The following is a 21,276-nucleotide window of genomic DNA, read 5'->3' as shown; positions in this document are numbered from 1 at the left end:
ACTAGCTTTGAGAGGATTCCCATGATCAGTTGCTCCGAAAGTTGGACCACCATTCAAATAATCGAGTTGAGCTGTTCGTATGACTACGCAGGCGCCTTTTCTTCCTTCGACGTCAACTCCTCAGTGGGAGCCGCGCAGGAGCAGCCCCAGCACTGGCTTTGTGACCCCGCCTAGATTCCAACAATTGCAAGCTCAGGCTGCCCAATCACTCGCTCAGCAGCCAGCCCAAAATCACCTTCAATTTCCCTCATCTAATCACCCTTCTCCCGCCAACAACTTTTCCACCGACTCATCCTCGGACATGCCACCTCACACACGTTCCCCATCTTTCTTCTCGCCATTTCGCCGGCAGTCGAACGAGTCCCAGCCGAACATCAATCAACGTGCAACCTCAACTAATGGCGGAACGAACCTAAATGCCCCAACTTCGCAGCAGCAAAACGCGCCAAGCACCCCGATGCAGCAAGTACAGCCTCCTCCGCAAACCAATTTGTATGGGCAGCAGCAACAAACGCCACAGCAGCAAATACCACCGAATTCGCAACCTGCGATGGGCCAACAACAAGGTGCTATGGGGCGAACAACTACTGATGTTCAACCTCCACCGACCGCCCCTTCACCATCAAAAACACAACCTCCAGCCCCCTTACATCCTGAAATACGCTCAGTTGTTCAACTTACCATCGCCCACGCACAGAAGATATATTTCTCTGGGCCTCTCGTTCGGCGGATAGAACGCCAGGCTGATGGACAGCGGCCCACAAAGGACGAAGGTTGGGTTGACGTCTGGGCGCAGTTGGGTGGCACGACGCTCAGTGTTTGGGACATGAAAGAGATACAGGAAGCGAGCAAGCAGGGAAGGGAGGTCCCTCCTACGTATGTGAATGTAATGGATGCTGTACGTCCTGATTACTTTTCTACCAAAACATATCTTCATTATTTTTTTTCAGTTTGTTCAAGTCCTAGGTTCAGTGACCGTCCCGGCCACTGCTACCTCTGGCCCCAAGCGATACACGAACGTATTAACTCTCAATACTGCTGGGTCAAATCTCCTTCTCTTCTCATGTCCTTCTACAAATGCTCTCATTTCATGGGCTGCCGCACTCCGATTGTCCGCTTGGGAAAAGTCGCGCTTAGAAGAGATATACACGGCTCATCTAATAAGAATCACGCTCAGTGGTAAGTCGTTTTCGTGGTAACATTGATTCCCATAATGTCTCAACGTTTTTGATTCCAAGCTCGTGATACACCAACAACGCTCGTGCGGGGCCGCATGGAGGGTTGGGCGCGGATACGCATTGCGGGACAAACTGACTGGAAACGAGTCTGGATGGTGGTCAGTGCCTCGGTGGACGGCGCTGAGGGATCAGCCTCACCACCTGTTTCCAACCCAACATTGAAGAAGAAGAGAATGTCAAATCTGTTCTCGCGTGATCAGAGCCAGCCTCAACCAACTGGCCCTACCAAAGCATCGATGTCGATGTACTTGTCTCCCAAACCTAAGGACAGGAAGAGAGCGCTCCTCACAGTCACTGATATCACACAAGTGTTTTCTGTGTATCCTGAACGACCCGAATTGATCAGCCGGAGTACACTGATCAAGGTGGAAGGTCTCTTAGGAGACGAGGAAATCGCTGCAGGGATGAGGTCGCGAGAGGGTTGGCTATTGGTTATGCCAGAGTTGGATCCAAGTGGTGGTCAAGCAGCTGAAATGCTCAAGTGGATCGTGGGTTAGTACTAACATACCAAGTTAATTTTTCCTGGGTCAAGACTAACAACCCATTTTCAGCTATGCACGATGCTTTCAGCCTGTATGGACGACCAAAGGGATGGACTTGGGATCCACGAGATCGGACCTCTTTGATGTTTGCGTATCCCGTTGGTCCACAGAAAGAAGTTTGTTTATGCCTCACATGGATGCCGTATACATATTGACTCATGTCCTAGTCCTTATTCCTGGAGCGCGAATTGGTGGAATCCTTGGATCCAAGAGACGATCGCACATCTGTTATAAGATCCCGCCTGATTGATCTGCTGGTTGAACATATGCACCCTGCTGTCCAAGCTGTCCCACAACGCCCGGCGGCGCAGCAAAGCTCCGCTGACACCCCTCCATCCCTTCCTCCCATTGGTGGTGCTGGTGGAAATGGTTTTGGTATATCAAGCGTGGGTGGGACACCCCCGATGTCTACCACACCGACAAATTCCGGGACGTCCCTTCAACCACAACCAGGGACTGTTCCAACAGGCCCCCAACTTCCGCCACTAAACTTTAATGGAACGCCCCCTGCGCAAGAACGTCTGAATGTGGCATCAATTCCAGTGGACACCAGTGTTACTCGCGCGTTATTGGCGGGCACCTCAAACCCACCCAATGCAGCGAAACCATCTGAGAATGGACCATCTTCTGCGCAGAGTAATGGGCCTACCCAGCCTCCAGACAACGGGCTCTCCTCACAACCTCCCAGTAACGTATCACCCGTGCAACTTCTAAATAATGGACCATCCGCGCAATCCCTAAACAACGGACCCCAACAACACCAGAGCAACCAACCTTCCAGTCAGACGCAAAACAACGGAGCTCCTGCGGTGCCGGAGAAACCAGCAAGTCCCCAATCACCCACCTTCGACCAGCCGATGTCGAATAGTCCTCAGTCAATGAACTCTGCGCTATCTTTGCCTTCACCTAAAACCGGGCTTCCTCCGCTTTCCGGAACCACACTCGCCAGTACGAGCAGTGGTCGACCAAGCATGCAATCTTCGAATAGCCTAGACAAACCAGGGCTACCATCGCTGCCTCAGGGTTATAATAAACCTCTGGAAAAAATGTCAATAGGCAGTGTGGCCAGTGTTTCCAACATTGCCCCGACGACGCCACTCTCTCCCAACCGGCTGGGGCAGACAAATCCCTTCGCGGCGCCACAACCACGGATGGCGACTAGCCCCAGCGCTATCCCTCCTCGTTTTATCGCAGAACAGACCCGTGCCAAGACTCAAGATAGTTTCGGAAGCGATAGTATTTCTGCATATTCGTCTGATTCCAGGTTGGAGACGCAGCCCAACGCTGCACCTCAGCGTGAAAGCCCAGAAGCATCATGGCAGCAGCCTTCATCACCACCCGAAAACGACTTTACTACTGAGGCTGGTGCCCTTTACTACATGCAGCAAGCCGATAGCGCATCAAGTAGCAAAATTCAGGCCACGAAATCAGCAGAGGAAGATGACGACTATTCGTCTTCGGACCATGGATCCGGTACCCCGGCCGGCAGGAGTTCTATTAATAACCAACAACCGCCGGCCCGGCGGAACACTCCGATGTCTTTTGCCAACGAGCCCTCTGCCAGCAATCCAGCTGGCACATTTGGCACCGATCGAGTTAGCTCAGCGCGGTCAGTTCTTGGACGTAAACCATCAGGTGCACGTGCTCCACCAGCCATGCGTATGTACGCCGGTGATTCCGTTTCTTCCTCTCTGCGCGTCAACGAAGAAGAGTCAGAACACGAAGAAAACATGGATACACGCAATGAAGCTCCCTCCAACATGCAACGTTCAGGGTCTTTCGAGGACCCAAATGCAGAGGTCCTTGCTGTGCTCTCCTACCTTGACGTCGACGACGCTCCGTCAGCCTCCACATCCCTCCAAAAAGTCGAACCTCTCAAAGTTCGTGACCGGACTGGAACGTCGCCTCCACCTGTTTCAGCCCCACCCCAAGCGACATCGACGGACTCAGGGCCACCCTTTAAGTCATCGTTCGCCCCTTCAAAACAAGCTGCTGAAAGGAAGGCCAAAGTACAAGCTCAACAGGCTGCTCACCAAGCTGCTAAACATAAACCGGGGAGGAACGGGAAGCGAAAATCGAAATACGCAGGGGCATGGAATGAGAGTACGGATGAGGAGGAGGAGGAGGAAGAAGAGGAGGATGACGCAGATTCGGATGGGGAACCGGTTATGACGCGAGGACAAAGTACACCCTCTTCTTCTTCTGCACCCTCCATCAAGCCCCCTCAAAACCAAGGCGGTCACGGTGACTATGGTCAACCTGAAGCACCGCAGACGTATTCGCATCTGAGACCTCCAAGAACACTGCCACAGATACCTGGCGGTCGGCCTCCTCGTAAGTTTAATTTTCTCCTTGTGTGATCTCCTTATTCAGTGGTGTTTTTTTTTCCAGCTGATGACTACCATCATCACCAACCTCAACCTCGACGTGCAGGAACTGATCCATATATAGAGTCTGGGCGGCGCACATACTATGAGGAGAATCCACAAATTAGGTCCCAAGCGGAATACCCTCAACCGGGCGCTGCTCGTCAGTCAATGTGGAGTCAGGTATTGGAACCTTCCGGACGTCAGCAGGTGAATCAAAATGAACCGCGCGACACTTTCGTGCAGCTCGAGCCCTCTGAAACTATGACAAAAGCATTCACGCCTCAGGGCTTGCTCTCTGCTGGTATCCAGGACAAACAAGATAGGTCGGCGAAAAGACAAGAGGAACTCGCTCGCGAGACTGGTGCTTCCCTCATTAACGTTCCCAACAAACCACCTCCACCTCAAACTGGGTTACTTGGCGCAATCACTGCTCACGAACGCGAACGTAAACGTGAAGGAGGCGTGGGTGCCGCACTCACGGAACGTGAGCGAGAAAAACGAGTAGCGGAGGAGCGGCAGAGGCGATTTGATGAACAACAGCGCCAGGCTTTGGATCAAATGGCACAGGGCGGATCGATGTACGGAGGTCAATTTGGTTACAATCCCATGATGGCGAATCCGATGATGATGGGAATGAACCCGATGATGGGCATGAATCCAATGATGACGGGTGGGATGAACCCCATGGCACCCATGATGACGGGAGCGGGTGGGTTAAATCCTATGATGACGGGCGGGGGTGGGTTAAATCCTATGATGACGGGCGGGGGTGGGTTAAATCCTATGATGACAGGTGGAGCGATGGGCCAGATGAATCCGATGATGACTGGTCAAATGGGATTCCCTGGGATGATGCCTGGGTTCAACCCTCAACACATGTTTGCGGCACAACAGGCGGCGCAGGCATACCAGCAAGCTATGATGGCTTTCTCTGTTGCTGGCTCTCAAGTTGGTGGAGATGGCGGTGCAGAAGGCCAACAACAAATGCTCAACCCCAATATGACGGGTGGTGGGATGAGCATGGCTGGGTTTGACCCTCGAATGTCGATGATGGGTATGCAGATGATGGGTGCCCCGCAAATGGGCGCGCCGATGATGGGTGCTCCGCAAATGGGTAACCCCGCGCCGCTGGGGATGCAAATGACAGGTATGTCTGGCTTCGACGCGCGGTTCTCGCCAGGTCAGACCAACCAAGCTCCAAATCTGAACGAATCCAACCTTCTTCCGCCTAATCAAAATCAAGGCCAACTGTCTTCTCGCACGAGTTCACCAGCTGGTCGGGGATCACCACTGGTTCGAGGTGATGGGCAATTTGACACTGTCCGCCCTGCACGCCCTGCTACCCCAAAACACTAGACACTTTCCTTGACTCCTTGGTTTCCAACGAAGTTACGACACGGGACTATGCCTATCTTTTTTGTTTTTGTCTTGAACCTGCCGCTTAGATCTTACCAGTCGTATCGCCTAATTATGCACCTTGCAGCCTTACACACTCCTTTTTATTTTTTGTGTCTAGTGTGGTTTTCTAACATACCCCGGGAAATTTGGAATATATAGTCATGAACAGAAAAGATCCTTCGATGATCATAAATTACTCGGACTGTCTTTATTACAACACGCTCACTTTGACTTTGCTTTGACTCGACCAATGCACGTATCACGTCCTTGGATTGCTGGGCTCTAAGTCAAATTTCTACAACCGTGTGACTGGTAGTTCATCCTGGAACATTTTGGTTCCGCAGTGCCAAAGTGGATGAAGGATGGGTGTCAAGTCTCTTTGGAGTCTTTTGTCTCCAGTTGGCCGACCCATAATGTTACGATGCGCGCTCTTACTTTTCGTGGGCTTTGGGGCTGATGTATTCAATCAGGTTGGAGACAATGGAGGGAAAGAGCCTGGCCATTGATTCAAGCATTTGGATTTACCAGTTCCAAGCTACAATGCGCGACAAGGACGGTCATGCTTTGATCAACGCCCATGTCTTAGGGTTTTTGAGACGTATCTCCAAGCTTCTGTTTTACGGAATCAAGCCAGTTTTCGTCTTCGACGGAGGGGCCCCTACGCTGAAAAGGTCCACTTTGGTGCGTTTGGGCTGCCAAGCAGTGTTCAAATACTCATTTCAGGTAGAATGAGCGCAAGAAGAAAAGGGCGGGGGCTGCCGCCAGTCATGCGAGGATAGCAGAAAAGCTTCTCGCTGCTCAAATGAGGCGGGAGGCGTTGAACCACGCAGGAGGTGCCCAGTAAGTATGTACAATGATCAGCATGTTCAAGCTGATCTGATTTCCATCAGAGCGAGCACCAAAGGGAAGGGTAAAAAGTCATCCGCTGAGTTAGATGATAATACCGTCTACCTTGAAGATATCGACGGTTCAGTTCCCAAAACACCTTCTCGAAGAATAGCTCCAACCCCGTCGTCCAGCTCTACGAAGAAAAAGGACAGGGCTCACGAACTCGACCGCTATTACCTCCCAGAGGTTGACTTGGAAGAAGTTGTCGCAAAAGCAACACGGACGGCAGTCCCCGACCCACGCCTCGCAACGGAGGACGAGCTCCGCGCTTTTATCGAAGACATGCGACCCGAAGACTTTGACGTGAACTCTCCGGCCTTTCGCGAACTACCCACTGAAGTCCAATATGAAATTGTTGGAGATTTGCGGCTCAAGTCCCGTCAAACTTCTTATGCGCGACTGCAGAAGATGCTCAGGAGTGCACCTACCCCTCTTGATTTTTCTAAACAGCAAATTAAAAACCTTCGGCAACGGAATGCTTTAACGCAACAACTTCTTATGACAACGGACAGCATTGGGAGTGCACATATATCCATCCCAGTCCGCATCGCAAGCGAGCGGAACAAGGAATACGTCTTGATAAAGAATGAAGGTCATTCGGGAGGCTGGATTTTGGGTATCAGGGATTCCGGTACACGAGAAAAACCAATTGAAATTGATCACGAGGATGTTAAGGGAAACGATAAAGATGATGACAGCGATGCTGAAATGGAGGAGGTAGAAATGTAAGTTTTGTCTCTTCTCTATTGTAACTTGGTCCACATTACCAATCAGCCCAGCTCCCCCTCCTGCCGATCCAGACCTACGCAGTTATCAACGTGAGATGGCCTTATCTGGGCTTGCCAATCGGCAAACCTCGACAGGTTTAGCACCGCTTTCTACGAAATCTTCCGTCAACCGCAAAACCAAGTCAATACCTCTATTTGAGCCAGAAGAGGATGAATTACTACCGCATTCTTCATTACCTGAATTTGACGAGGACAACGACGAACTGGCCTTCGCGATTCAGGCTTCAATGGATGGGAGGTCAACAATTGTTCAGCTTTCTAAAATAGCACCAATTGCTAAGCCTCGAGAATTTTCGCCCGACGACGACGATATCTATGCCTCACCCCGGCGGCTAGACACCGTGCTATCTATCGCTAATGCTGGTCCCTCTCGCATACAGGCATCACCCTCACAAAAAAGAAATTCTGTTCCCACTACTTTTGGAAAACCAACATTGCTAGCTCCTACCTCTGCGCTAAATATCTCAGACTCTGATGACGATTGGGAGGAGGTCGTACCACAACACAGAGTGGCCGCAGCTTTAGTCAGATCCTCAACGGTTGAAATTGAATCTATATCAGCATCGAATGTTTTTGACATGACCACAATAGAGGTCTCGGAATCTACAACATTTCAGAAGCTAACCATGGCTATGAGCGAAGAAAGGATAGACTCGGATGAAGAGGTAGATGCAGATGGAATGAGCCTACCCCCCATCCGTTCCCCCGAGCATGTAAACAAGTTGCCTAAAGCACCAGCCATAATAACCGATTCCGTTATCGACACCGACACCGCCATCACATTCACCGCTAGCAACCAACAGCTCACAAGACCACATACACCATCCCCCCCACCTCACTACGATGGGTTTGAGGAGGCAGAAGCTTTCTTCGCGCCCTCTCGCTCACCGTCACCCTCCGAGCACATTCCAGAAGATTCAAAAATTGAAAGTTGGGATGCTGCCCAGGAAATGGATCCTCACGCCGAGGAGGGTGAATTTGCAAAATTTATGTCTCACGTCAAAGGTAAAGACTTGGACGATGTCCGACGTGAGATTGATGTTGAGATCGAGACTCTTCATCAACAACGGAAAGCTGCTATGCGAGATTCAGAGGACATCACGCAACAGATGATAACGCAGATCATGGTGTGTCTCTATTTTGGAGGCCTCGTTTTCTGGCTGACTTTAAAATAATAGACAATGTTGCGTCTTTTTGGTATACCGTATATCACTGCCCCAATGGAGGCGGAGGCACAGTGCGCTGAGCTTGTCACCCTGAAATTAGTGGATGGAATAATCACGGATGATTCTGACGTTTTCCTCTTTGGCGGCCAGCGTGTGTATAAGAACATGTTTAACCAATCGAAGACTGTTGAAGGTTTCGCACTCGCCGATCTCACAAGAGACCTAGGACTGGACCAGGACGCCTTAATTCGCTTGGCCTATCTACTAGGAAGTGATTACGTGGAGGGTCTTCCTGGGGTTGGCCCAGTCGTCGCTATGGAACTCCTTCAGGAGTTTCCTGGCAAAGACGGACTATACAAGTTTAAGGATTGGTGGACGAAAGTTCAAGCAGGGAAGGACAAAGGTGAAGACAATAAGTCGAAATTTCGTAAATCATTTGTGAGTACTCCAAACTTGGAACCTGAGATTAACCCAAGATTCCTTTCAGAAAAAGAAATTCAAAGATTTGTATTTACCGAGCGACTGGCCAAATTCTGCAGTCGTGGGTTGACATTTATATCAGCAGAGAAATTGACGCTCACGGCGATCTTCAGCAAGATGCATATTACCACCCGATTGTGGATAGTTCGGAAGAGCCGTTTAAGTGGGGGTTACCTGACCTTGATGCACTTCGAGAGTAAGCTTCTTGCATCTGTTTGACTGCGAGGTATTAACCCACCACACTGTTAGCTTCTTAAACCAGGAATTAGGCTGGGGCAAGGCAAAGGTCGACGAGAATTTGTTGCCAATCATACAAAAGATGAACAAGCGTAGCCAGGTGAGTTTCCACCTTGGAGAGCTGGAGCTTAGCTGACACACTCATGCCTAGGCTATGGCTCTAAACAAACAAGGCAATCTTAATGCATTCCTGGACGTGAGCGCTGGTAGTGGTACACGGGCACCACGGCAGCGTCAAGCGTATGCAAGTAAACGACTTCAGCGAGTCATCACAGATTTCCGCAAAAACCAAAACGCTGGGTCGACAGCCAGTTCCGAAAAGTCGCGTTCGAGATCTGGATCTGAGAGCGAAAAAGATTCAGGCCCTGAAAAGAAACGGAGGAAGACGGCACCCACTGCAACTAGCTCTGCAAAGGGAACAGCGAAGCGAAGCGGGAAAGTCGCAGGACAGAAGCGTGCTGGGAGCTCATCAAAAGGCAAGAAACGATCGAAGGGTAAGGAGGATGTTTCAAGCGACGAGGATACCTTTGTTGGATCTGGAGGTGATCCTGACGTTGTGGATATTGAGGTGCCTTTGGCTGTCAAGCTGCGTCCACGGCCGAAACCTCGGCCAATACGCAAGGTCGCGAAAACAAATGAACCATCTCCTGACGATTCTGAGGCGGAGGTGTGAGGTTGGGAGTATATTTATTCTACTGTATTATATATTTGTTTTGGAGAACATTTATTGCTATGACCCTTGGCTCTTCTCAGACACTGGAGACGCGGCTGGACTGCGAAGTTCAGCCTTGGGCGCGAGTTCGTACCCGCCAAAACCTAGCGAGTCCTGAATAACATCTTCCGGTGCATCCGGTTCTAGTTGTCCATGTTCATTTCTCCGTGCTCTGCAGCAGTGTCAGTGGTGTCTTCGAAGGATAAAATAGTTAAATCACTTACTTGAAGAAAGTGTATGAAAGGACGACACTGTCGACATTTTTACATGCAGGGTCATCAAGCATGTCTTTATCCAAGAAGAAAAGTAGAGGCATGTCCACTTCTTCTCCGGCCAGCAAACGCTGTTCTTCGAAGCAGAAACATTCCACTTTGGAGAAGTAAGGCGCAATCTATGTGGTTTTACATCAATGTTGTGCCTTGAAAGAAACGGATGAAACCCACCCTATCTGGTGTAACATTGTACGTCGCGATGCCAATGATATCCCGATCCGAAGTATTTTTTGCCTTATAGAAAGCCAGACTTGTCTCCCCAGGGAGAACGCTGACAAACTTCTGCTGAGGAGTGAACGTCCAAGGCAATTGTTCCGACTTGTCCGCGTTGAAATGTACTTTGATTCGACGTGCTCCCTCGACGGGAACCAATCGCTCAGCCTCGAACCGGCCTGTGCCGACTTTGGGTGTCCCCGCAAAACCAGTTGCGGCACAAAACATGCGGTAGAGGGGGACCGCAGCGTAGCTTGCACCGACGGCCATGATTATCTGGAGTGGAATGAGCGTAAACGATGGCTCGAGAATGGGAAGGGTGGGACGCACCACGGCGGAAGAGTACATGAGTAAAGCCCTGTTTTTAGCAGCGTGCACTTCACTGCGCGTCTTTCTCTGCCCAGTATTTGGCGGTCGCATTGGAGGAGGGGATGTTTGGGTCGACATTGGCCGCCATGAGCGTTGGGTTGACTCGTTGAAGATCGATCTAGGGCGTAATGAACGACATCGGACCAGTAGCGTCGGCCTAAACTAAAAGATATTAGCAACAGGAGGCTTGCAGTGAGTACCAATGACCTACGGACGGCTGAAGGAACGACCGTGAAATTGGGCGGAGGAAAGACATGGCGACAGTCACGATGCACGTGCCACAACTACTTTCTCTCAATTACTACCACCTGGAATGTCTACAGCCTCTTCTTCAAAGCAAACTTCCACTTCAGCTGACTTAGATGTTGAGAAGCTTCTTAGCCGTGAGGCTTCGGCTTTCCAGCGCGAGCTAGAAGTTGAGCGCATTCTCAAAGCGTTCAAGTTCAAGTCGGTCCCTTTCCTCCCTTATCAATAGACCTCACTTGACCTTTTTGCTCGTAGTCCTTATGATATCCTAGATTTAGACGAACTGGCTACTCCTGAAGATATCAAGCGGAAATACAGGCAGATATCATTATGTGCGTTATCAAGCCAACGTCAGCGTCAAGCGACTAACCCAACCCCACCATTTTCAGTCATTCACCCTGACAAGTGCCCTCATGCTCGTGCCCCAGAGGCTTTTGATATCCTGAAGAAGGTCCGTCTAAAGTTATCACTCCGACTTTTGTCCCCCTGTTCACATATTTCTCTCTTCAGGCCGAGTCCGACTTGTCCGATAAAGCCAAACGAGAAGAGTTCGATGCAGTGATCACCCAAGCGCGTAACATGGTTCTCAAGGCTCTCAGCCTGCCAACGTCAATCTCCGACTCAGATCCGAGACTCGTAGGCATAGAGCCCCCTTACAAGTTTCGTGTCAGGGCGCAGTCGAAAGAATTGCTGATTGAAGAGGAGGTTCGGAGGAGAAAGTTCGTATGGCTCTTTCAGTTTCGTGGATTTGATTGATTGAGGGAGCATTGCAGGGCTATCAAGATGAATTTGGCGAATGAAGGTCTAGAGGCGAGGAAGAAGGACGAAGAGGTGGCCACGAGAAAGCGAAAGGCGGAAGAAGATAAGAATTGGGAAGGTAAGCTTCATATCTTCTTCCTCTTTTTACCCGTTCACCACTCCCCTTTGCAGAGAATCGAGATCAGCGTGTCGACAGTTGGCGTTCCTTCTCCAACACCAACATCAAGAAGAAGAAGAAAGCTAAAGTGGCTATTCTTGGATGAGTTCCTTCTTTCTCCTCACAGTTGTTGATCTCTTTTCCCAACTTTGTAATTCATCGTGTATGTAGACCACCAGTTCCCTGTTGCGCCCTTCGTTTTGACGACCATGGCCACGACAAATGATATTTCTTCGTCCTAACTTCTCTTCGACTCCAACAACCTAAATGCTAAGTGTGTCTCATTACCCGCGGTCTGAGCTGATTCGCGATTCAGAGGGTGTAGAAGAGGTCTTCAAAGCCGGCGAGAAACAGTAAGTATAACCCCTCTTTAGTCCCAATCATATCAAGTTCCACTTCATCAACATTTCCCAATTAAATCCAAGGGAATAGCCTATTCTGAATCAGTCAAATCAAGGATATCATCTGGATTCGTGGCCAGTATGACGGGCCTCCTGTCCCTTCTTTGACTTGGTCCACCAAATCCTTCCCAATCGTCTTCGGTCCGTCTTCTGACGTGCCTAGTTGGAACAGGGACGTTCTCCTTGTCTTCAGTACTCATCAGATCATCGTCAGAATCAATGCTGATCACTTCAAGGGGTGCAGATAATGCAAGGGTGTCTCTCGTCGCGACGCCTCCCGTCTTCCTCTCGACTGCGGACCATGATGATCCAAGGCCCGACGAGGAAGAAGAGGTAGTAGCAGGCGCACAAAGACTGCTTCTATCTGCAGATGCCTCTGCTTCGTCGAGCTCACGCCAGAAGTCATCGTTCATGTTGTCGATACCGTAATCGTCAGAACTTGGAAATTCGTCCGATAATTCAGCTTTGGTTTTCGTTGTCATCGCATCTGCGGCTCGTCCTTTGCCTTTATTGCTATTTGCAATTGGCTTGGAGGGCGGTTGGTTCTCGTCTAGTTCATCAAGCAACTCGAAGTCGAAACTGGCCTCGTCAGGTTCTTGTGTGGGGGGAGAAGGGAGGTTGGGAGCTGTCTGTCGGATTGTAGGTGGCAAGTTAAGACCCATGCCTCTCCCCTTGGCCGAACGCGCATTTTCGACGGAAACGACGTTGATTTGTGGACCAGAGAAAGGGAAATGTGGTGAAGTGCTGTTGCTCCCTACCAGGGTTGCGGAGCGAGCGGTCGATACGCCGCCAAGAGATGTGAGTGATGATGGTAGACCAGCTATCGGCCGTGACGTAGGGATGGACGACGATGGGGAGTTGTTCTTGGGCACTTTACGGCGACGTGGCTCAAGGTCTTCGTCGTCGTTGCGCTGAGGAAATAAGGGGGGTGAAGGTGGTGGAGATATCTCGCGGAGTGGGGATCGCATGATGGCCGCCGCTTGTTGTAGAGGCTGTGGTGGATCTTCCTCCGGCTGTGGTTCGGGTAGCTCGTTCAGAGGTAGCCTATGGTACGATTATATTTTGTCGGTCGTAGTAGTCTCAAGAAATATACTTGCCCCATGCGATGCCTCAAAGCGTTGGCAAAGTTGAATTCTTGATTTTGCGCAAGGTCTTCCACTTGGCCTCCTTTTAAAATGACGGTGGTTGGTTCAAGAAAGGCCATGCCGCGTTGAATGCGGACGTTCTTCAATTGCATCTGACAAAAATCTGTTAAGGTCACCTCGTTGAAAGTGCTGGATATGACGTACTTTGAACCCGTGTGGCGTTGTAAGCTTCAACTCATCAATCCGACGATATTCCAGGGCCTCCAAAACAGTGTGGCCGTCAGATAACCGAAGACGTAACTTGCCCCTGGGGTATTGGGGCATCGGGCCCTCGCCTTCCACATCTACATCCCCGTCCTCTTCGCCTTCTTCATTTCCAACACCAGCCCGCATGCGCTCCTCGCGTGCTTGCCTAATTTGATCAAGCTGAAAGGCGCTGGTGGATACGTCGTCCATATGAATAACCTCCAGGAGCACGGGTGGCCCCGTGAGGGTAGTACTCGTATTTAGGTCGCCTATGTTGGCTGGGAGTCCGGTATGCGGGAGCATAGAATCTTGGAGTGATGATCGAAGCAGCTGATGCTCTAGTTCTTTCAAAAACGCGGGCAAGTCGCGCGCTGAGTCGAGGTTGTGGTCGTTTGTTATCCAGTTGCAGCATCCTTCAAGCCATTCCTATATAAGTATCACGAATGAATGGTGAAAGTATGATTATGGTTTCTCGCGTACCGGATCTACGACCGGTCTTGGGTAGTTTGTGTTGAGCCAATCTGTGATTTGGCGCGGTGGTGGCATGAGTCGAGAGAACAAAGAAACAAGAAACAAAGGCCGCAACGCGTGGGGTTGAACGCGCGATAAGATTGAGCGATCACGTGTTGGCTACACCACTTACTCTGTTTTTCCCAGTGACATGCTCAGGCGTCGCATCCAAAAGCCTCTCAAAATGTTCACTCGGTCAGTGTCCTCAGCCCCGAAACTTCCTCGTCTTCCAGTACCGGACTTGCGAAAAACACTCAACAAATACCTGACATCTCTTGAACCATTTCTTCTTGAGGATGAGCTCCGAGGGGCCATGTCATTTAATTCTGCGTATGCTCTTCGCAAGAAGTGGGCGGACGAGTTCGAATTGGGGATTGGCGCGGTTCTTCAGGAACGTTTGGTCGGTTCGTCTTCATGAAGTAAATCCACATCGTCTACTAAGATTGTAACAGCGCTTGATAGGTTCTCACCAAACAACTGGCTCAATGACAATTTTTGGATGGACAAGGCTTATTTGGAGTGGAGAGCGCCTCTGCTCGTCAACTCCAACTGGTGGTTGGCATTTCACGAGGACAACATGATACCACAGAGCGCTCTCAAGGGGGAGACCAACAATAACAGGGCGGGGACGACGTTCTGGCAGGTCCGAAGAGCCGCTTGGCTTATACATCGCATGCTCGACTTCAAGGAAAAACTCGATGCGTGTGTGTGGGCTCTATTCCTTTTTGCTGAATCTAACGTCTTATTTTAATTGGTAGCCAAGAGTTGCACCCAGAAACAACTCGGACAGGTTCGTTTTCTCTCTATATGTTATTGCTTGAAATAGAATCTAATGTCTATAATAGGAATTTGGCTAAGGGAGAGCACTTCCAAGTTATTCAATATCGCACGGAGGCCCAAACGTCTAGGTGATACCCTCTCTACACCCCCTGGGTCTCCAACCCTTCAAGCTCGTTCTCTTCTCCTCATGGTCCACGATTGGTGCTACAGAGTTACCGTCTACCATCCACCAACGTCGTCGTCGTCTCCTGTTCTAATGTCCCCGAAAGAAATAGAAGCACGAATACGTGCTGTGATGCTCGACGTCGAAGAGCGACTAGCGCAGGGGGAAAGGGCTTTTCCAATAGGTGTATTGAGCGCCGATAATCGGGATTGTTGGGCTGATGTACGTTCCACCTTCTGCGCAAAGCCGCTGTTTCTCATACTCGTTTTATATCACCAGAACCTCGAGTACCTTCTTAACAAATCTCCAACGAATGAGAGGTCGTACGATGCAATGGTTCACTCCGTCATGGGCCTCAGCCTTGATCACACGACCTACACATTCAAACCATCTTCACCAGACAGCTCTTCCTTACCGACACATGCAACACATACTCGAACAGCAGCCCAAAGCCAACTCGATGCCCACCTCCACACAATCCGGTCAACCCACCTCAACGTATCCAACCGCTTTTTCGACAAGGCTCTCACGCTCATCGTCGACCCGTCCACTCGCGCTGGCGCAACAGGAGAGCACTCCCCATGTGACGCACTTGTACCCAGCATTGTTGCCGAGTACGGTATCGTCGACGGCGTGGACTCGGATGCGTTCCAGGGGCCCCCAGTTGCCATTGAAACCGGGGATGAGGCACCATGGGAGCGGCTCGACTGGGTGGCGGACGAGCACATGTGGGAGCAGGCGAGAGCATCTGAGCAACGTGCGCAGAAGATACTGGATGAGTCGGATGACAGTGTACTTTGGTTCGAAGGGTACGGAACGGACTGGATCAAGGACATTGGTGTGCTTTTTCTTTTTTCTGCTCTCACTCGACGCTCATCTTCCCTGACGGCTTTCTCAAGCCAAACTATCTCCAGACGCGTACATCCAAATGGCCCTCCAACTTGCATGGTACAAAACCCGGGGAGAGTTCACAGCGACATACGAGACGGTTCTGACCCGGATGTTCAAACACGGACGAACAGAGACACTGCGAACGTTCACGCGCGAGAGCAGAGACTGGGTCTTGAGCATGCTTGATCCTCGAGCATCGGTGCGTTGCTTTCCTGTGTTTGTCTGTCCCTTCTCTAATCCTTCAATAACGTCGCTAGAGAACGCAGCGCTACAAGTGTCTTCAAGTTGCTATAACAACACACGCCAGGCTCACTCGGGAAGCAGCGACTGGCCGCGGGATCGACCGACACCTTCTTGGTCTGCGGCTTCTCATGCGACCAATCAATGGTGAACACTCGCCGTTCTTCGAGGATGAACTCTTCGAGCGCAGCGCGCGATGGAAGCTAAGCACGAGCGGATTGAGTGCTGGACATCTATTCAAAGGTACCGGGTTTGGGGCTGTTTATGACGATGGGTATGGCATCAACTGTATGTATTTCCACTCTCGATCGGGTCATGCTCTGAGGCTCTACAGATTTGGCGGCCCCTGCTATGATCAAGTTCGGGATTGAGTCCAAGTTTTCAAGTGAAGCGACGTCAACACAGAGGTTCAAGGAAGTTGTTGTGGAGGTGCTTAACAAGATGCACTCAGTGTGTCTTGAGGAAAATGTGGCTGACATTACTACAAGTCATCTATAGATGTTTCTATATTTTCGTCACAACTAGATTAATCATAGACTTCAAGACTTCTTGCACAAATCTTAGGTTATTAAAAAAAAAAATGGCTCTGTTGTAATGCCTATCTGAAGTCCAATTTGACATAATTGGGAGCTTTTAGATACATCTGGGTCATGAGAAAGCTTTGAAAACCCTCTTGAGATGTTTTCAAAGCCTTCCCAAGATCTGGAGTTATCTAGAAGCACCCCTGAAACCTAACTAATGGAAAATGTCTCACAAGACCCAGCTCTTCATCCTTGCTCTCAGAACCTCTCCTCCTCAATATCCTCCATGGTCAACCAAGCCTCTGGCCCAAACTTATCCTTCAATGTTCCAACCAAACACTTGGATCCAGGGCCCTCCAGAAATTGTTTGCTGGTGACAATGAACATGCCAAGCTTGCAGCGTGTAAGCATGACATTTGTGCGGCGTAAATTGTTCAAGAAGCCCAGTTCACGAGAACGGACAAGGGAGATAATGATATAGTCTTCTTCATTCCCTATAAATTAAATCAGATGATATGTTGAACAAAAGAAAAAGGAAAAGAACAAGCCTTGGAAGGAATCAACAGCAAAACACTTGTCTTTCCAATCCAGGCCATCAACACTCATCATGTAATTTTCAATAGTGCTTCTCTGGAGGAGGTATGGAGTAATGATGCGGTAATTCTTCTCTTGGTCTTGAAGCTTCTGAGCAAGTTTGATAACTGCTTCCATTTCTGCTTCATTCTGAAACAGAAAGCTTGATCAGAGAGTAGAAAAGAATAAAGATAAGAACATGCCTTGAATGAATCATTCATTTTTCTCTCTTTGCCAGCCTGTACATTGATAAAGTAGCAGGCAGTTGTTTTTTCAGTAATGGGATGCAGAGGGTTTGATTTCAATTTGGCATCATAGACTGCCTCAGAGATGATATCTCCAATTTGAGGTGGCATACGATCTAGAGGGGTCAGGTTCATTAGTATATAGCATAATATTTGAAAGAAAACTTACACTGAGTATCAAGAAATACAACATGCTTGTTCAAGTGAGAGATCTCAAAAATACTTTGAAGATCTTGGAGATCCTCTTGGCCATATGGTGGTACTATGAAGAGCTATATTAATGAACAGGTAGAAAAATGGGGATAACCACTTACATTGCTTATCATCTCCAATAAAACATGCCTTCCGCAGGCTTTGGAAGGTTGAAAATACAGAAATGTAGTTACCAACCTCAATCTGACTTGCTTCATCCACAATCAAGCTTTTCATTGGTATATGATGAGTGAATTTGGGTATGGACCGGTTTGAGAGCATGCTTAAGGTGCATAACATGACCTGACAGCCCTTGAAGCGGGAGGGCCCAATGATGCCGAATTCATCAGAGCGAATCATGTTTGCCTGAACTTTGTGATAGAGGTGTTCATGCCTAGAAACAATAAATGTATAAGGGTCAAAATATTATACATTTCTAAAGATGACTGACCAGACACAATGGAAATCTTTGGAGACTAAGAGCCTCCAGTTGGAAAACCCAGAGGAGATCAGCTTCTCAGCAATGTTCTTCACTGCTACATTAGATTGTGTCACCAGCCAAATACCTCCTTGGCCAGCCTTCTCAACAGCATGGTGAACATAAGCTGCAATGACTGAGGTCTTTCCAGTACCAGGTGGACCTTGAACAAGTACAATCCGGTGATCGTCCTTGGGTGACATCATTGCATTGACAGCTTTCTGTTGGGAACCATTGAGACTAAGAGGTGGCTTTGATTCAGAGGAAGGGGAAGGAGGCTTGGGCGGTAATCTCGAAGGCTTTGTGGTTGACTTCCACTCCTTGGGCCACACAAGGGGAAGCCCATCAGCAGGTGGAAACCAAATGTTCTGGATCCAGGGACTGTCGTTGAGCAGCTCTCCAGAGCCTTGAAGAATGCGAAGAACAGTCGCAGCTCGTTGAGCCTCAGCAGTGGTGGGGTCGTCACGACCAATGGTGATGACCTTCAGAATTGCGTTATTACCTATCGTCTGTCTGGTGTTCAGGTTTGCAGATCTACCCTCAACATCCGCTGTGATGCCGGGGGTAACGTAGGTCCCATGTTCATTCTGGAGCTGTACACGAACATTCTATACACGACAATGTTTTATTAGAGCATGTGGAAGGTAAATATTTGAGATACAGATACCTTTCCTGCCCGAAATTTATCACCATAGCTTGCGGAGTTAACTTGCGAGCCTACATGGCTGCCTTGAATGCGATGGGTTTGCTGATGGGGTTTCAAGTGGTCAAGCCGCTGCGCGTCGTTGGCAATCTTGCCAATCATATCAAGAACCTATCAAAAATGTAGCTAATGCTGCTGAGGATGAAGATGAAGACGAGGCTTACCAGAGAACTAAGCTTCTTTGTGTCAATCCTCGGGACTTTCTCGAACGTCTCGGCCCCATTCCCATACCCTGCCAAAAATTGAGCGACCCAAGCTCTCATAGCCAGATCTGTGGTACTTTTTCGATCCTCTGCACTGTAGACCGGGTTGCTGAAGAGAGTTACAATGTTCTCTTTCTTCACTTGGATGTCCTCCCCGACAGACTGCTTGATTGCAGTTAGTGGCTTTCGGTCGACGGCGGAAAAGGCTGATTGAATGTCGACAGCATTGGTAATTCGGAGGTTCGTATCACAGTAGAGCGACATGGACAGCGGGCCGATGTCAAAGGCAAGTAGGTCGCCGACAGGACGACAAAGAATCTTATCTTCCAGGAGCGTTCTTCCTTTAACATCGCGCGGAGCCTGAGGTAGGCCAGGCGGCGGCCTGTTGTTTCCACCTCTCTGCGACTTGGGCTGCGTGAATTCAATGATTCGACAGTTCTTGTCGTCAGCGACTGCGAGCGCGTTGAGACGACCTTTCTCAGAGAAACCAGGCGAGATGCCAAGCGGGCGGGCGTGGTCAAAAGTTTCGAAAAGATCTGATGTAGGAATATCGAGTTCGCGGATTGTGTGGATTGGAATATGTTGGTTGAGTGCAAGTTCGGGACCGTCCAGGATATTCTGCAGCATCACCTGGGGCCTGCGGGAGGCCATGATGGATGTAAGAGAAAGAACCAATCGCGGGCCATACGCGGCGCCTAGCTGCCTCAAGGCAGCAAGCAGTCAAAGTCTATAATTAACGGAACGTTGAGCTGGTTCCGCTTTCGGATATTGCTATCGGACAATTTGAAATGCTCTCATAAAGCTCAATCGACATCAACTAGGTAGAGAAAAAGATTTAAGGTACAGCCGTAATTGACTCGTTGTATTAGATGAAGGGTACAAATGTCCCATACAAGATTTCACGGCTTTTGACCCAAGTCTCGTCACCGAGCGCGTTAGCCAACTTCCCAACCAAGGACTCTTGAGCCTTTGACTCGATGAATTTGCGACTCGTGCAAATGATCATGCCCTTCTTACAGCGCGTCAACATGACGTTCACCCGTCGGTCCTCCCTCAAAAAGCCTAACTTCTCAGAACGAACCAAGGAAATAATGATATAATCAGCCTCGTTTCCTGACAGTAGGTGATCAAATACGTTCTTCAGAAGATATATGTGAACTTACCTTGAAACGCATCAATGTTGAAGCATTTATCTTCCCATGGGAGGTTTGCGTTCTTCAGAGCTTTCTCTAAGTTTGAACGTTGAGGGTCGTAGGGAGTGATTATCCTATAAGACATGTGATGCTTGTCCAACTTCTTTGCGATCGCTATGACGGCTTCAACTTCGTGATCATTCTGTTGGCCATTAAAAAAAGAGATATGAACGGTTTCAAGCACTTACGACCCAGCTGCGACCGTTCGATACTTCAACCCCCCTGTGAATATCAGCGAAACGGCAGGTCTTGAGTGGTGATCGTAACTGATGCTCGCTTTTGAGTCGACCTTTGTAAACGTGAGTTGAAATGAAATTGCCGATCGGGATGGGCATTCGGTCTACATTCAACGCGTCACAGTTGTTTTGATTCCTGCAAGAAGGAAAACATACACTGCGTATCAAGAAGGACTGCAGGCCCACGGAGATGCGATGCCTCGAAGATGCTCTGAAGTTCACTGATATCGGCGTGTCCGTATGGTGGCACTGAAGCTGATCAGCAGGAAAACCAAATAACGTTTAATGGACTTACATTGTTTGTCGTCTCCAATGAAAACAAGTTTGTTGATCGAATTTCTAAACCGAGAGATCAGAGGGAAGTAGTCGCCGACCTCGATTTGACTGGCTTCATCAAATATAATTAGTTTTGGAGGGACGATTTGTGCAATCTCCGTGAGTCTCTCATGAGACATCATGCTAAGCGTACAGAGGACAACTCTAGAGTCTGATAACTGTCGACTAGCTGTGGTCAAATCAGTGCCAAAGTCGTCTGATCGGATGAGATTCTGGTTGATTTTGCCGTACAGATGCTCATGCCTGAATATGGTGGATATCGTGAAACTCAGGAATCAAATTAAAGTACAATGTAAATCGAAGTACTTACCATTCGAAATGGAAATCTTTTGAAACAAGTATCCTGAACTTGGTAAATTTGAGTTCCACAAGTTTTTCGGCGATATTCTTGACAGCGACATTCGATTGTGCCACCAGCCATATGGTTGTTTTATCACTAGCTGAAG

The 21,276-nt window shown here is 49.2% G+C and overlaps 5 protein-coding genes across 5 annotated transcripts; 3 read left to right on the top strand and 2 right to left on the bottom strand.

The window, feature by feature from the left end:
• Positions 1 to 79: 79 nt before the first annotated feature.
• Positions 80 to 5,505, top strand: LACBIDRAFT_297011 (uncharacterized protein; the record flags this gene model as incomplete). The annotated part of the gene is made up of 6 exons (XM_001880824.1): positions 80 to 898; positions 951 to 1,179; positions 1,239 to 1,730; positions 1,790 to 1,896; positions 1,948 to 4,114; positions 4,172 to 5,505. The coding sequence occupies 6 exons, from the start codon at positions 80 to 82 to the stop codon at positions 5,503 to 5,505; spliced, it is 5,148 nt and encodes a 1,715-aa protein (XP_001880859.1).
• A 404-nt stretch (positions 5,506 to 5,909) lies between these two features.
• Positions 5,910 to 9,779, top strand: LACBIDRAFT_297010 (uncharacterized protein; the record flags this gene model as incomplete). The annotated part of the gene is made up of 10 exons (XM_001880823.1): positions 5,910 to 5,962; positions 6,018 to 6,228; positions 6,275 to 6,387; positions 6,438 to 7,160; positions 7,210 to 8,350; positions 8,402 to 8,827; positions 8,877 to 8,930; positions 8,983 to 9,065; positions 9,119 to 9,206; positions 9,258 to 9,779. The coding sequence occupies 10 exons, from the start codon at positions 5,910 to 5,912 to the stop codon at positions 9,777 to 9,779; spliced, it is 3,414 nt and encodes a 1,137-aa protein (XP_001880858.1).
• Positions 9,780 to 9,836: 57 nt separating this feature from the next.
• LACBIDRAFT_297009 (uncharacterized protein) lies at positions 9,837 to 10,750 on the bottom strand (the record flags this gene model as incomplete). Its single annotated transcript, XM_001880591.1, has 4 exons — positions 9,837 to 9,990; positions 10,043 to 10,209; positions 10,262 to 10,579; positions 10,634 to 10,750. The coding sequence occupies 4 exons, from the start codon at positions 10,748 to 10,750 to the stop codon at positions 9,837 to 9,839; spliced, it is 756 nt and encodes a 251-aa protein (XP_001880626.1).
• A 1,517-nt stretch (positions 10,751 to 12,267) lies between these two features.
• LACBIDRAFT_297007 (uncharacterized protein) lies at positions 12,268 to 14,112 on the bottom strand (the record flags this gene model as incomplete). Its single annotated transcript, XM_001880590.1, has 4 exons — positions 12,268 to 13,279; positions 13,333 to 13,472; positions 13,525 to 13,992; positions 14,047 to 14,112. The coding sequence occupies 4 exons, from the start codon at positions 14,110 to 14,112 to the stop codon at positions 12,268 to 12,270; spliced, it is 1,686 nt and encodes a 561-aa protein (XP_001880625.1).
• Positions 14,113 to 14,260: 148 nt separating this feature from the next.
• LACBIDRAFT_184843 (uncharacterized protein) lies at positions 14,261 to 16,748 on the top strand (the record flags this gene model as incomplete). Its single annotated transcript, XM_001880822.1, has 8 exons — positions 14,261 to 14,480; positions 14,529 to 14,778; positions 14,835 to 14,885; positions 14,941 to 15,241; positions 15,299 to 15,857; positions 15,919 to 16,109; positions 16,168 to 16,438; positions 16,485 to 16,748. 8 exons carry the CDS (start codon positions 14,261 to 14,263, stop codon positions 16,646 to 16,648), a joined length of 2,007 nt encoding a protein of 668 aa, XP_001880857.1. The 3' UTR covers positions 16,649 to 16,748.
• Between the last annotated feature and the right edge of the window lie 4,528 nt (positions 16,749 to 21,276).

Source organism: Laccaria bicolor, genomic scaffold (genome assembly GCF_000143565.1).
Source record: "Laccaria bicolor S238N-H82 LACBIscaffold_11 genomic scaffold, whole genome shotgun sequence".
NCBI classification, from domain to species: domain Eukaryota; kingdom Fungi; phylum Basidiomycota; class Agaricomycetes; order Agaricales; family Hydnangiaceae; genus Laccaria; species Laccaria bicolor.
The sequence above is the reverse complement of the archived record's forward strand: the minus strand, read 5'-3'. Positions and strand labels throughout refer to the sequence as shown.